This window comes from Orcinus orca, chromosome 10, assembly GCF_937001465.1.
Source record: "Orcinus orca chromosome 10, mOrcOrc1.1, whole genome shotgun sequence".
NCBI lineage: Eukaryota > Metazoa > Chordata > Mammalia > Artiodactyla > Delphinidae > Orcinus > Orcinus orca.
In genome coordinates, this window is record NC_064568.1 from 33,904,879 (window position 1) to 33,921,121 (window position 16,243).

Below are 16,243 nucleotides of genomic sequence, written 5' to 3' on the forward strand. Positions count from 1 at the left end.
ACTTTCTTATTGAGCCTCAGTTTCCTCATCAGTGAAATGGGAATAATAGCAGATGTAGGAAATGATGACGGAAAGTTCTCTGCGTAGTAACTTGTAAATAGAAGGTTTTGATAATGGTATTGTGGGGGTGGTTTATTCCTTCAGCAAACACTTCCTGGGTGTCACTGAAGTTGAGGAGCAATTCTCAGCATCGGGAATCCAGAATTGCACAAGACAGTTGAGCTCCCTCCTACAGTTGTGGGGAGGGGAGACTGAGAGTGAACGGGAAAATGCCAGCGCCCCATGAGTACCTTGCTCTGAAGCAAACAGCAGGCAGTGACCGAGGATTCCCAGGTGTTCAGTGGAAGACTGCTGAGGCCTGGAGGACAAGAAGGACCCCATCATCTGAGTATATGATATACCTGGATTGCTACTGAATTGAATCTGTATTTTAGTATCTTACACTATGTAAAGAATTCCTAGCATTGGTGGAGCAAACGTGCACAATTTAGATGCCACGTGGCGATCCAGGTCTGTGGCATCTATTTGTAAAGACAAAAGCTTATTGATTGTTAAAGGATTAGAGCAGGGTTTCTCAACTTTAGCTCTATTGAAACGCTCGGCTAAATAATTCTTTGCTGTGTGGTCTGTCTCAGGATTTGGAGATGTTTAACAGCATCCCTGGCCTCTACCCACCAGATGCCAGTAGCACCTCCTCCTGTCTCAAATTGTGACAACCAAAAAATGTTTCCAGATATCGCTGAATGTTCCCGAGTGGGCAAAGTTGCCCAGGATTTGTAATCACTGGATTAGGGGAAATGATGCCTGCAAAGTCCCCAGCAGGAATTACAGCTGCTACAAGCTGGATATATAAGACAAAGTCACATGAGTAGAAATACCCACAACAGGCTCCCCAGCATATATGTGCCAATTAGGGGCATCTTCACAAAGCTCCCAAATTGCAGACACTGCAAATGGCCCTCAAGGGTCTGCTAAGTTATTACGACCTCTAATATTGACAGTAATAAAACTGTGCTCTTCTGCCGATGATTTTAATATTTTACTAAACTATACAGTCTCTTATAACAAGAGAAGTATTATCCCCTGTAGTGCTGTACTGCTCATAATTTGAATAATAATGCTACATTTTCTTATTTTAAAACCACTTCAGACATTAAATAGTAGTTTTTACCACTGCCATTACGATCTTATTTTAGTGTCCTATGTCATCTTAATCTAATGAATGTATAGTATATGGAGTTGCCCTGGTGTTAATTTTAGGACAGATAAAGGTATCACACCATTATTCTTGTCTATGCTGTGTTTTATTAATCTACCTTCAATAAATATTGCAATTGTTCTATATTTTTATGAATTTTCACATATATGAAAGCTTTCTACATTTTAGGAAGAATATTGCTAGATTGTTACACTATGATTAGCTCTAGGTGCCTTCTGAATCTGTTACCAATTATATTAAATGTCAAAGCTTATAATTTTAATAACTAATTGTGCCATATAATGCTATGTTAAACTGTATCACTTTATAGTTTATCTTAATTATAAGCAGCAAACCAAACATTTTAATAAAATGTTCTGTGATAGGATACCTTTGGATAGGATTGGCATCAATCATTAATACTGCAAATAGAAGTCTTCAAAAATTAGCATGGCAGGATAATAGAGAATATGGTATTACTCCTTGCTCTCTGCAGTAACGCAGATACTCCCACATGGCACTATACCACAGGGGTATGTACACACAGTCACCCACTATGTTGGCAGCACAGCTCTTACTACTACTATCTCTTGCTTACTTGCTTAAATGTTTATTGAGGGTCTGCTCTGAGCTGGACACTCTACTCTTCTCTCCTTGGAGATGAGAATATAGCAGTGAGAAAATTAAAAAGCAGCAAACAAAATCCTTGCCTTCTTGGTGTTTATATTCACCTGGGGAGAGACAAACAATAAACAAATCCAATGGTGATAACTGCTATGGTGGAATATCAAGCAGGGAAGAAAGGGTGGAGGGGTGTGGAAGTTACAACTGTAAACAAGGAGGTCAGGGTGGACTGCCAAAGAAGGAAGGACTTGAAGCAGGTAAGGGAGGAGGGCATGCAGATATCTGGGGGAAAGAGTATCTCACAAAGAAGGAATAGCAAGTGAAAAGGCCCTGAGGCAGGTGCTCACTTAGCATGCTTGAGGAGCAGGAAGACCTTGTGGGTTGGAGGAATAGTAATTTAAAGATGTATAACAATGTAGTATTGTTATTCCTATAAATGCTGGAATCATTTTAGGATAAAGTAGTATTACATCAGTTTTTCTAAAATATCAACAGGATAATGTGGCTTTTTAAAAAAGAGTTTAAGTTGATTTTTCCACATGACTTTTAGATGTTTGTCCTCTAAAGAAAGGCATTCTCGTTTCTACCTAGTCATAGAAATTATTCCACTTGGAATGGTTATTTGGTAATCATGATCCAATGGACACTGTTTTCTTTGGTTCAGAAATTTAGAAATGCTTACAGGTCTGGGTATTTTCATATTCTGTTATATATAAGACCAAATTTCATCTCTTGTTTATGGGGAAAGCCAGAAGCCATATTCTCAAGCAATAAGGTTGAGAGTCATTTGTAGTCATTGTTCTTTTCCTCCTTCAAGTCTTCTCAGAACGAATTCCTAGGATTTATGACTATTTCTGTTCCCAAATAGTTCAACACTTTAATATTTGGAAGCTTGTGTTCTCATCCAAATTATGATTTCTACTGAAGTTTTGTTCAACAAAAGTCAGAGCTCTGTGTAATAAATTCTTCTGATGTAGATGATATTTTGATTTACTTCTGTAAATATTTTTATAACTGAGAGTGGAGCATCTAAACAGTTGTTAAATACTTGTCTAGAATCTGCTGTAAAGTCTCTGCCAACAACCATCCTTTCTTGCTGTCTGGAATGGGTGACTTTTTCATGTACTTTCCATTCTGTATTCTCAGCAGTAAAATGATAATAAAACCCAAACCAGGAGATTATGATTTTAATATACTTTATTTAAAAAGTACACAGTTTTAAATTGGTTTCAATGGGTTTCAAGCAGAAGGGACGCTGCCCACTTGCAGTCCCGTTTCTGATGAAGGATAATAATAATGTAGCAAACTCACATTTGCATGACTGGCAAAGTAAAAAGATAACTTTTTTGTCAACATATCTCTAAGAGTTTATATCACGCACAGCTTAATATCATGAGATGCTGATGGTTGGACTACATTTCATGTCTCCTATGTTGCACCATATTTTGGCTCACAGTTTATCCATACTTTAGCATGCCAAGAGAACATCTCCATCAGTGTCACCTTGAGAAGAGCATCAAAAGCAGAGGGAGCAGGATAAGGACCATCTTGGCCTGGAGATTCGGCGCACCCCCACACTCCCTCGCATTCTCCTACAGGGAAAGGCAGGGTTGGTTAGAGCCGAGGTGGATCCCAAGATGCCTTAAACTTCCCAGGGTACGTGGAGTCCCCATATCCCTCCCTGCTCTCCAGTGTACGAACAAAATCATTTGGAACCTAGATAATGGCAGGAAATGGACTTGTCTACATTTCATCCCGTTAGTAATGAGAATCTCTGATTTCACTTGTCAATGTATAAAGTATTCAAAATGACTCTTTGTATACTATTATGCAGAACATTCAAGAGGCAAAGGGCTGTTGGTAGAGAAGTCTCTTGTGATTATTTTATAAAAGCAAAATACTGACCTTCTTAGTAAAAGATCACATCTCAGGGGGCTGATCATTTCAGATACTTGGCTATGGAAGGTTTTGTGTGTGCCTTCCTTTTAATTTGGGGGAAGGGAGGCTCTGTTTTACAAAACTCAAATCATATTATTTATTCCTTTCTGCACCATGATTTTTATCCACTCATTGATGGAAATTTCTCTATCTCCATTATTCTAGGTCTATTTTATTCAGTTTTTTTTTCTTATTGATGGTCATTCATCTTCTCATCTGTTCTCTACTGCTACGAAGAGCGCTGAATATAGGTCCTTACCAAACAATGATACTTGCTCCTGCCCTGGCCTTAGGTAAAGATACCCAGGAGTGACAGTGCAGAGCTAAAGGGTATTTTTGCTTTTGATGGCTATTGTTAGATATTTCATTGGTACCTGTATTTTCTGATCACCCAGTAAATTGTATCTTTCATGTCCTCGGTTTATTTTTATATGCAGTTGTTTGACTTATCAATTTAAAGAGCTCTTTATGCTTTGATTTATAAATATTTTTTCAAGTTCTATAAATTGGATACTGACTTAGTTATGTTTTTCCATCAAAAAGTTATAATTTTTATATAGGTAATAAATCTGTTTTTCTTCTATAACTCTTTGGTCTTGGATAAGAAGGTCTCTCCAATCCCTAGAATTTCTTATTTATTTATTTTTAAAATTTTATTGAAGTATAATTGATTTACAATGTTGTGTAAATTTCTGTTGTACAGCAAAATGATTGAGATACATATATTATATATATAATATATAGTATATATAATATATAGTATATATAATATATAATATATATATTATATATATATATATTTTTCCATTTTCTTTTCCTTTATGGTTCATCTCAGGATATTGAATATAGTTCCCTGTGCTATACAGGACCTTGTTATTTATCCATTCTAGACATAATAGTTTGCATCTGTTAATCCGAAACTCCCAATCCTTCCCCCACACCCTTAGCAACCACAAGTCTGTTCTCTATATCTGTGAGTCTGTTTCCGTTTCATAGATATGTTCATTTGTGTCGTATTTTAGATTCCACTTATACTTGATAGATTCCACATATAAATGATATCATATGGTATTTGTCTTTCTGTTTCTGATTTACTTTGCTTAGTATGATAATCTCTGGGTTCATCCATGTTGCTGCAAATGGCATTATTTCATTTTTTATGGCTGAGTAATATTCCATTATATATATACACCACATCGTCTTTATCCATTCATCTGCTGATGGACATTTAGGTTATTTCTATGTCTTGGCTATTGTGAATAGTGCTGCTATGAACATAGGGTTGCATGTATCTTTCTGAATTATAGTTTTACCTGGATACATGCCCAGGAGTGAGATTGCTGGATCATATGGCAACTCTATTTTTACTTTTATCAGGAACCTCCATACTGTTTTCCATAGTGGCTGCACCAATTTACATTCCCACCAACAGTGTAGGAGGGTTCCCTTTTCTCCACACCCCCTCCAGCATTTGTTATTCGTAGACTTTTTGATGGTGGCCATTCTGACTGGTGTGAGGTGGTAGCTCATTGTAGTTTTGATTTGCATTTCTCTAATAATTAGTGATGATGAGCATCTTTTCATGTGCCTATTGGCCCGTCTGTATTTCTTCTTTGGAGAAATGTCTATTTAGGTTTTCTGCCCATTTTTCAATTGGGCTGTTTGATTTTTGTTATTGAGTTGTACGAGTTGTTTGTATATTTTGAAAATTAAGCCCTTTCAGTTACATCATTTGCAAATATCTTCTCCCAACCTGTAGGATGCCCTTTTGTTTTGTTTATGGTTTCCTTTGCTGTATAAAAGCTTATAAGTTTGATTAGGTCCCATTTTTTTTCCAAACATCTTTATTGGCATATAATTGCTTTACCATCGTGTTTTAGTTTCTGCTGTATAACAAAGTGAATCAGCTCTATGTATACATGTATCCCCATATCCCCTCCCTCTTGTGTTTCCCTCCCACCCTCCTTATCCCACCCCTCTTGGTGGTCACAAAGCACCGAGCTGATCTCCCTGTGATATGCGGCTGCTTTCCACTGGCTATCTATTTTACATTTGGTAGTGTATATATGTTCATGCCACTCTCTCACTTCTTCCCAGCTTACCCTTCCCCCTCCCCATGTCCTCAAGTCCATTCTCTATGTCTGCGTCTTTATTCCTCTCCTGCCCCTAGGTTCTTCAGAACCTTTTTTCTTTTTTTTTAGATTCCATATATATGTGTTAGCATACAGTATTTGTTCATCTTGCTTTTATTTCTATTGCCTTGGGAGACTGACCTAAGAAAACACTGGGACAATTTATGTCAGAGAATGTCTTGCCTATGTTCTCTTCTAGGAGTTTTATGGTGTCATGTCGTGTATTTAAGTCTTTAAGGTATTTTGAATTTATTTTTGTGTATGGTGTGAGGGTGTGTTCTAACTTCATTGATTTGCATGTGACTGTCCAGCTTTCCCAACACCATTTGCTGAAGAGACTGTCTTTTCCCCATTGTATATTCTTGCCTCCTTTCTTGAAGATTAATTGACCATAGGTGTGTGGGTTTATTTCTTGGCTCTCTATTCTGTTCCACTGATCCATATGTCTTTTTCTGTGCCAGTACCATGCTGTTTTGATTACTGTAGCCTTGTAGTATTGTCTGAAGCCTGAGAGGGTTATGCCTCCTGCTTTGTTCTTTTTTCTCTGAATGGCTTTGGCGATTCTGGGTCTTTTATGTTTCCATATAAGTTTTAGGATTATTTGTTCTAGTTCTGTGAAAAATGTCATGGGTAATTTGATAGGGATCACATGAAATCTGTAGATTGCTTTGGGTAGTATGGCCATTTTAACAACTTTAATTCTTCCAACCCAAGAGCATGAATCCAATCCCTAGAATTTCTTATGAGACCATCATTTACCATGCAAGTCCATTCTATACTCTCTCCTTTGAATTGAACCTTTGTCATACATAAGAATTACTATTCTATTCCACTGACCTCATCTCAGTGGGTCTAGAAACTTAAAGAAAAAAAATACTGATTTTTTTTTAGTGTTTATCATGTATCTACTTACCAAAGCAAATTATCTTATTAACTTGAAAAGATTTTTACTCTAGTGACTTTAGTGCTATGTATGCAGTTCTGGTTTTAATTGAAGTGGTATTATTGCTTTTGGACTATTGTTCACATTTCTATTTTACATAGAGCTTTTATTAGAGGTGATCATTGAATTTTATCAAAGGCCTTTTCAACTTATATTGTTATTGAACTCTCCCTCAAATATAGAAGGAAACATTCTCAATAAATTCCAAATTCTTTTTAGTACTATACTGACTTTAAAGTATTTTCTAGGACTTGGATAGTTTAAATAACATTAAAATTATTTGCTATTTACAGGTGAGATTAACACTCAGCTGGCTCTGGTGGCATTTTAAAAAATGAATATCTTCCCAGTCTCCCTAGAGTAATTGGTCTAGGCAAGTTTTCTATTTTTCAAGGTGGGGGATAGACTTAATTTTTAAACTGTAACTTTTCTTGCCATATTTAATTGTTTTTGCCTACAACATTGAAGGACATAATTCACCTACATCGGTGATAAGTTTACCTTTCTTAGTATTAGGTTTAATTTTTCTCTGATCATCACTTTTGGTGTAAATGTAGTGCCTTTAGAGTTGTGACTTCGTGTGGTTAGGGGAGTTTAAAGGCTTATCATTCCACATTTATATATTGTGACTCTTGATCTGACATTAGTATTGCCACTTTTGCTTTACATGAATTTCTTATAAATAAAAGGCTGTCTAAAAGTAAGCAGGAAAAAATATATATATATATATTTTTTAGTAAGCAGGAAAATAATTTTAACTACAATTTGAAAGAAGTAAAACAAGATGGTAAGAGCCACTTTATGTGTAATAGTGGAAAGTGGTAAAATTATAGCACATTTGTAGTAGGGAAGATAGTAAAGAGGCTTTTAAAAAATATACATGGATATAATAAGATAAGACTATTAAGCACAGACTAAATAAGAAGGCACTGAGAGGCTGAAAGTAGAGTACCATTAGCCTTCCTGTATATTCTTCTTTGGTTTGCCTGAAAGGGACTGCTTTCTCAAGAGTAAACTTTTGAGCTATAGTTCTTTGACTACTGTGAGATTCTCATGGCGAATCTGATGGGAAAAGAGTAGGAAGGGTTCTCAGATTACCTCAGGATGGAAGCCATGACAAGATTCCGGACGCCTTCTGATCTTCTGAGCCTTTAAACGTTCACACTTAAGGGATTCGTTATGTTGACTGTTGTTAAGGCATATTTCCAAGATGCTCCTTTTCCTCACTCCGAATTTCAGAGCTCAAAACTTGGCACTAAACTCCCTTAACAACTTCTCTCTCTCTAATAGTGGAAAGGATATCATCTCCTCCTCTCTAAGATTTCTCCCCTAGGTTTCCTTACTGTTGATCCCCCTTACCAGCTTCATCAGTAGTGGCTGGACCTACACACAAAAGGATATACCTGATTTCAATGGGTGCCATGGTGATGGGGGCCACAGACTCACAGAGGCAGCTACTGTCCACCACCACCATGAACAGATTGCTGCTTGGGATTTGCTGGATGACAAAGGACCTGTTGGAACAAGAGGCAGAGAGACAGTGAGTGATCACTTACCATCCCTCAACCTAATAGCCATGAGGAAAACTTTCCCTGGGGTGGGGGAACTACTGTAATATTTTGGAAAACAAGTTTCAGAGACTGCTTTACTAGTCAAGTTGCCTCCTTCCCCAAGGCTCTTCACTTTCAAATACGAAGTTTCACTAAGAAGACAGTACATCTATGTCCATATATAGCTCATAAAACTCACCTTGGAAAGACAGGACTTTTACGTGTACGAAACAGGAGAGTCGGAGTTGGCTAAATCACCTCAGTTTCCAAGGTCTAAGAGGTTAAGCTTTTCCAAGACTCATTTTCTTCTCCCAGGGCCTAAACATCACCCCAAGTTGCATCTGATGTTCTTTGAGGTATATTTTTCCTTCTCCCTCCAACAATGATAGACTGAAGCTATGTCATATTAATGATAAAAGATGAAGTGAACTTCCTAGACCTTACCCTGAACCACTTTGTACAATGTCTGCCCATAATACAGGTATTTTTTGGATGAAATTAATGCTAGTTGTTTAAGGAGATCCATCCTTCTCAGAGACCAAGTTAAGCTGGTACTAAGGCCATATGGCCCTTCTGACATTCTGGGTTTATCTGTACAGCTAGTCCAACATAAGTAAGCCTAACGACACCTCTTTCTCACCTTACCTAATACAATAAAATGACAAAGTAATATCACCATAAAAATACTCCTTGAACCAGAAATACCAGTGACTCTTTGGAGGAACAAATTAGAGAACAAATCCCATATTCTTCTAGAGCCGACAGATTAGCTTAATATTTAGCCCCAGCCCCAGAATCCCTGTCACATAAATTTTTCATGATATTTTACCAAATTCACTTTAGTCAGATGAACTAGACTATAACATTAAAAAACGGTCAGTTTCTCTGTAAGTTATCTTCATCTTTCTCTCAAAAAATTTGTTCTGTTCTCTAGAGTGTATCTAGTATAACAAGATATGACATGAATTTTCATGATCTTAGTATACAAACTGATAGAAATACCAAAATGGTATGAGAATGCATGACTTGCTTAAAATATAGAGCAAAAACTCTTCAGATCTAAGCAATAACAGAATATAAGTTATTTTCAAACGCAGGGAAATGCAACACATTCCAAAGAGCAGAAAGCATCAATTACATGTTCTTCTTTTACATTCAGCTAAAATTAGAAATTAATAGCAAAAAGATATAAGCAGTGGAAATTAAAGGTTAAAAACACATCCAATTAATCCTTGAGAATTTGAGAGCAGCCCAGACTCAAATCTGTGCAGATTTGAGTCTGGGCTGCTTAAATATTTTTACTGGGAAAAAATTTTGCAAATAAATGAACTGTGTTTTTGAATCAAGAAACTGGAAAAATAAGAACATAAACCTGCACCTGTGCCCTATACTCATTCTCCCCTGTGGTACACTGTGCTGAGAATTGATGCCCCTCTCCGAAGCCCAGCCCTCAGGCTTCTGCAAGGATGTGACTGATGGAAGAGGAGAGAGGTGATCATTGTACAAATAGTTTCTCTTGTCTACTAGCCATTTTCTTCAGCTTACACAAAACTCTCCCTTAATTTTACCTTCACCTACCACCGTCCTCATTTATAGTACACTTCCCATCCTCATTTATAGTACAACTCCTAAAAAGAATTATACACAATCCCTCTCTCTCTCCTCTCTCTCTTCCTCTCTCTCTACTTCCTCACTTCTCTCCTTTCACAAATCTACTCCAATAAGGCTGTAGTCCTTACCACACCCTTGGATTGGTTCTTGTCAAGGACACCAATGACCTCACTGCCTTTCTTCTCAATCTCCTTTGCCTCCACTTCCTCCTTCCCTGCTCACTGTCTGTCCCTCACAACAAACTGTGGTTTCCATGGGAGGAAGGCCACATGCGTCTGCCCCTGGTTATCTTTTATCCGCAGCAGCCAGAGTTATGCCTGGGACAGAGCAGATGCTCAGTAAACATTCACTGAATCAATGACAGAATGAACTTATAAAGATAAAAGCAGAAGAATAAGATGCAGATGAAAACGTGAAGATAACTAAAAGAATCAAACTCTGGCTTAAAAGAACAAGGACATAAGTCCACTTATGGCACTCCTGATCAAGAAAAAGAAGTCACAAAGTTACATTAAAACCGAAAATATACAGAGGCATTTTAAACATTTTAAGTGAGTATTACGTATATCATTACAAACAATTTGAAAACTTAGATCAAACACACTTTGGGGGATAAAGTATAAATTATCAACATTTGGCCAAGCTATAAAAAACACCAGCAAACCAACTGCATGAAAAAAACCTGAAATGCACATTGAGAATCTAACCCCAAGTGAATACTACCAAGTCACCCAAAGAACAGATACCACTGTGTTCATAGAAAATCCGTGTGAGCCCACTGACCAACTGTTAGAACCAAGAAACGAACTAAGCAAGCTGCCCAGTTACATAATCAGCATATAAAACCACAGCCTTTCCCTGACACTGGCAATAACCAATGAAAAAATATTTATGAAATAAAGAACCATTGATATTGTCAATAATTACTATGAAATGCCCAAGGATAAACCTAGTAAAAGATGTTTCTTTATGAAGAAAATGATCAAAATGTACTGAATATAAAAGAAAAAAAAACCCCTAAGAAATCCACAGTGGTTGTGGAAGGAAAGAGTTATATATTAAAGGTGTCATTTTTCCTTCAATTAACCTTTTAATTCAAAGTAATCTCAATAAAAATCCCAACAGGAATTTTGATGGAATTTGAGGTGATGATCCTAAGATTCATTCATAAGATTAAATATAAAGAACAGTCTGGACAATTGTATAAAATTGAATTTTATTAAAAAAAAAGGAGAGAGAGAGAGAGAGAAGGGAAGATGCTTGCCCCTAATCAGTATCAAAACCCATGAGATAATTTACAGAAAAGGAAACACAGATAGACAACTGATATGTAAAAGGGGTTCAATCTCACTACAAATTAGGTAAATATAAATTAAAATGAAATTAAAATAATGAAATGCATTTTTCACCAGCAGAATGGCAAAATTTTGTCTATGGTAGTATCAAATGATGGAGAGTCTGAAGAAGTGAATATTATTCTACACTGCTGGTAGGAAAGTGAATTTTACAGCCCCTATGATAACAATTCGTTATTGTTACAGTGAAAAATCATTTAGATCCTATTTTTCCAGTTGTTTTACTTCCCAGTAAGAGGAACTATTGTTCAAGAACCCAAGAAGACATACATAAAGATGCTCTTGGTAACACTGTTCATTGAGAGGAGGAAAAAACAAAACCCACCTGAAAGTTCATCAACAGAGGAATGATTAAATAAGCAACAGTGTGTCTGTTCTATGGTCTACTTGGCACCAGATGAAAGGGTAAAAGGTGTCAATTTACCATCATGAAAGATTACCCAAAACATAATAAGTGGGAAAATAACGTTGCAAAACTATACATAAAGTATAAATGTTTAAGAATATTTAGAAATACTCATCTAAGAGTATTTGATTCTGCTACAGAGAACAAGAAAAATAAACGGGATGGATAAGACTTATCAGTTATGTTATGAGTAGATAGTATCAGTAAGTGATCCATGACTCATGTTAACATAGAAGGAATAAATGAACAAGTGGAGCACATGTGGGTAGAACACAAAAAAGGACAAAACATATGAAGTGTCTTCCTAGTGATAAAAAGGAATGAAAGGACCAAGTGAAATTAACTATTTATAAGGCACAGATCATGTCATCTCCAGATTGACAGCTGTCACCTATATCCTCCTTAAGTCAACCCACTGGCAACTCCCATGCTCTGCCTGAGACATGCAGATAAAATCATGGCTGCTCAACAGATTAGAGGCAATTTGCAGACTTGACCTTCCATCTCTCCAACAAAGCAAGCATGTATTGGCTCCAGGCACCTTCTGTCTGCTGAGCCCCCACCCCTACCCTCAAGTCTGGTCCTCCTACCACATCATCAGTGAGAGAGAGAGCAAGGGAGGAGGGGATGGAGGGGAGGGAACAGGATGGCAGTGGTGGACAAGAGGAGAAGACTGGGAATAATTGTCCGGGGAGACTTAAACTTAATCTGTAACATTGGAGTTCTTTACAAGGCGAATGTGTACGTGTATTCTTAAAACATTTATAAGATGGAATGTTATGCTAGGGGCAAAGAGTATTGATTTTCTCATTTCACAAAAGAGAAAACTGGGACTCAGAGAACATACAGACAATAAGACATAATTGTGCCCATATTAGAGATTGGGAAACAAGAGATTAACTGATTTCCTAGAGTAACAGGGGCAGAGCTGCAAGCCTCTGGAGCCCAGGCCTGTTATGGGGCTGCTACTATAGGCAGCCGACTTTCTGTCTCGTACTGGAGTTATTACTGCTCAATTTCCTCAAGGGCAGACCCAGTGATCACTTGATATGAATGGTTAATGACAACCACTGCAAGATATTATTCGTTTTAACACATTTACCCTCCAAGGTGAAGGCTCCCCAAGTGTTCTCATGAAGTCCCACAGCAAACTCCCAGCCTTTTACCCCCAGTCCTAGGAGATGGAAATCTCTGCAGGCAGCTATTACTACAGTGGAGGAAAACACCCCCTACCAAGGATTTGCCAGCGGAAAGATTAACTGCTTTTCCATATTTTAAAGACTTACTGTCTGCTTATTAACATGTTTTTCTGGAGGGGTCTGGCCAATGTTAGCTGTACATTTATGTGCACAATGTGTATTTATGGCCCAGGGTGTAGGGTTGAACTTCATAAAACACACCTCCATCCAGCTGGGCCCAGCAGCCAGACTGACATCGCTGTGCAGAGGGACCGTGGCCTGTGGGGTTGGCCTGGGGGCCAAACAAGGCGGAAGGGAAATGCCTCAACAGAGAATCACAGCAGCCATTTCTAAGCAGGGATAGGTCAAAATGCATGAAATAAATTAGGTCCTCAAGGGAAACAGAATAGGGAAGAGGGAAGCAATTTTGATCTGTCCATTGCCGGAACTGAAATAACCCAGTCCTCCCTTTTCCATTCACAACAGACTGAGAAAGAACTAGAGGAAAAAAGATGATGCAATTTCAAGACAGCCTCCCTTGACAAGACGGACTATCTGCTGAGGGGGCTTTGCTACCCAGATGAGGAAGGCGGCCACACTGCTCCCCTAATGCTGCCTGGACAAGTGTGTGTGGTGGGGGGAACCCATGGCTAAGATTCCCAGAGGACCCCAGGGTGAACAATTGGAGAATTTGGTTGGCTTGCTTTTCATTAATTGGGTACAAAACCATGGCTCAAAAAATAATCGGGCAGGACAGAATCTTAAATCATTTTAAAGTCTTTCACTTTTTATAGATTTTCAACCTTTACAAATTGTCCATATTTTTTCTAAAGATAAAATAAAAGACAATGAGTAAATCACAGGGAATCAATTTGAATCTGGCGCTGACTGTGTTCTAGGTTGTACTACTCTCCAGGTGGACTGGGTATGTGGATCTCCAAAGACCCTATTCTCTTTGGAGGTGGGGAGACGCCTGTATCCCCGCAATGTGCCCCCAAATGCCCTACAGTGACCCAGGCCCATAAGTTGTGGAGAGCAAGCATTTGGTGATGGACTGCTTAAATTTAAACTGGAAATTAAATATTGAGGCCATGTTCTAATCCATAGTTGTGGTACCCTGTGGCATGGGGGAGGTAAAAGGGCAACACTCACCTACTCATGGCTCAGTTCAAACAAGGTGAAAGAACGAACAGCAGGGCCTTCCCTGCTCACCCCCAAAAGTGTCAGGCCCAGGACATTTCACAGGTGAATCATGTTAGCATGTCAAGGCACATGTAGTTCTAAAACATTTAAGCTGCTTCAGAGCACAGGGAAAGAAGGAAATACTTCAGATTTCTTTTATCAAGGACCTTGATATAAAACCTGACCAAGATTATACAAAAAGAGAGAAAGAGAGAAAGAGAGAGAGAGAAAGAGAGAGAGAGAGAGAGAGAGAGAGAGAGAGAGAGAGAGGGAGGGAGGGAGGGAGGAAGGGAAGGAGGGTGGAAAGAAGAGCTACGGAATAATCTCTTTTTGTGAATATTGATGCAAAGATCTTAAATGAAATGCAGCAAACAGACTTCAGTAGGACACTGAAATACAGCATGCAGCAGTGAGGATTAACCTAGGAATGCAAATGAACAAGCTTATTGAGTTGTCTCAGCTTAACAAAGATAGAAACATGAAACAATTTTTTTTTTTTGGCCGTGTGGAGCAGCTTGTGGGATCCTAGTTCCCTGACCAGGGATGGAACCCGGGCCCTCGGCAGGGAAAGCGCAGAGTCCTAACCACTGGAACACCAGGGAATTCCCGAAACAATTTTTTTTAAGTCTCTATTTTCAACCCCACTGTATTGAATTCCTGCTTTCTCATCTCTAAATGATATCTGGAAAGATTCCCTAACTTTCTGAAAACTTGAGGTTAATAAAATTAGTCCAATCTAGTTTAATACTTTAATTTCCTATTTAGTTTGAAGCTCTACACTGTCATTCCTTCAAGCTTCTGTTTTCTAGCTTCTTCAGTCATTTGGGGTGGGGAAAATGGAGCAGCAAAGAGGCAAGCATTTCCTACTCACCAGGCCATGGTGCAATCTCTCACCACAGCTTGTAACAGCTTGGCCTTTGGTGTCCTCTGTGTGGATCCAGCACCCAAATGTGGCTTTTTTGTGAGGTTACCGTGGATTCTCCTGAGAACTGAGAGCCCCTCAACGTGGCCCCAGCGTGACCACCCACACAGCTCTTATCATCAGCATCGTGCCCACAGCCTCTTGCCCTTAGTGTGGACCTCTCCTGGAGAGCAACGCTCTTGTTGAGTTTCAGCAAGATGACAGCAATCTTCCATATTGTCTATCTGGCCCCTGGGAAACAGGCATCTTTGCCGGCCCAGCCATAGGCCACCTCAGTGCTGCTCCTTCTCCAAGCCTAGCCCTCTCCCTCTAGATCTCTTTCCCCTGCTTGGATAGGACACGTCAGCACACCTGCCACCCAGCAGACATTTGGCCAGTGCTGGACCTCCCTTCTTTCAGATACCCCCAAAATATATTAGAGTCTTGGAGAATTCCCCACCACCCATCTGGATCCCAGCAGGAAAAAGTACCCCCTGGAGGAAAACGCCTCTTTCCATGAACCCTGATCTCTTCCTTGTTAGGCCCCTCATCAGTCTTCTTGTGGTAGATTAAAGGCGGACCAGTTGTCAACCCTCAAATAAACTTGAAGGTGGGGGTCGGGGGGAGAGTTTCCAATTCTAAATCAGTGCCAGCTAAATGGCTGTTCTCTTTAGAACCTGTGGTGCTCAGGTCCTCAGTCTGGGGCTACAAGGAAAGCCTCACTTGACAACCTGTTGGCATTCTTCCAGTAAATCTATCGGTGTAAGAGACCCTATCCAGAGTTGGAAAAGAGCCAGTGCTGTGGGATCTGTCCAATAGGTGCCTACAAGACATTTGACAAAAATCCCATCCCTGAAAACAAGTGATCAAATTACAATTGGAAAACTTAGGCATTAGGGAGTTGAGCCCTAGAAACCATCATCATGGCTCCCACCAGGTATTCCTCTGATAGCATGCCAGGAACCAGACTGGTACAGGCCTTTCCTGCTCCATTTCACTAGAGTAGGAAATGTGTTGTGTTTTCACAGTTAAGAGCTGAGATTAAATGAGACGAGCATATTGTCTTTGTTATACTTATTTATTCAAAAATGTATATACAATGGACACATTATGACATTCCACTTGTGACTTGCTGATGGAAAGTGCACACAAAGAGCCCAAGTGATGCTTTGTCTGCAGGGCGCAGTGTCCCACGGTGGTATTTATTATACTGCAGACAGAATGA

At 38.9% G+C, this 16,243-nt stretch overlaps 1 protein-coding gene across 4 annotated transcripts in view; it reads right to left on the reverse strand.

Moving 5' to 3' along the window:
* Positions 1-2,762: 2,762 nt before the first annotated feature.
* Positions 2,763-16,243, reverse strand: part of CACNA2D3 (calcium voltage-gated channel auxiliary subunit alpha2delta 3) — a 795,640-nt gene continuing 782,159 nt past the window's right edge. For 2 of the 4 annotated variants that reach the window (XM_049715279.1, XM_049715278.1), the window contains 3 exons: positions 8,232-8,349; positions 7,934-8,011; positions 2,908-3,414 (listed from right to left, as the gene is read on the reverse strand). In XM_049715279.1, the coding sequence (XP_049571236.1) occupies positions 3,322-3,414; positions 7,934-8,011; positions 8,232-8,349 (289 nt within the window). In that variant the 3' untranslated portion in view covers positions 2,908-3,321. Of the gene's footprint in view, positions 3,415-7,933; positions 8,012-8,231; positions 8,350-16,243 lie in introns of all 4 variants that reach the window. The other 2 variants (XM_049715277.1, XM_049715280.1) reach the window with 2 other exon arrangements.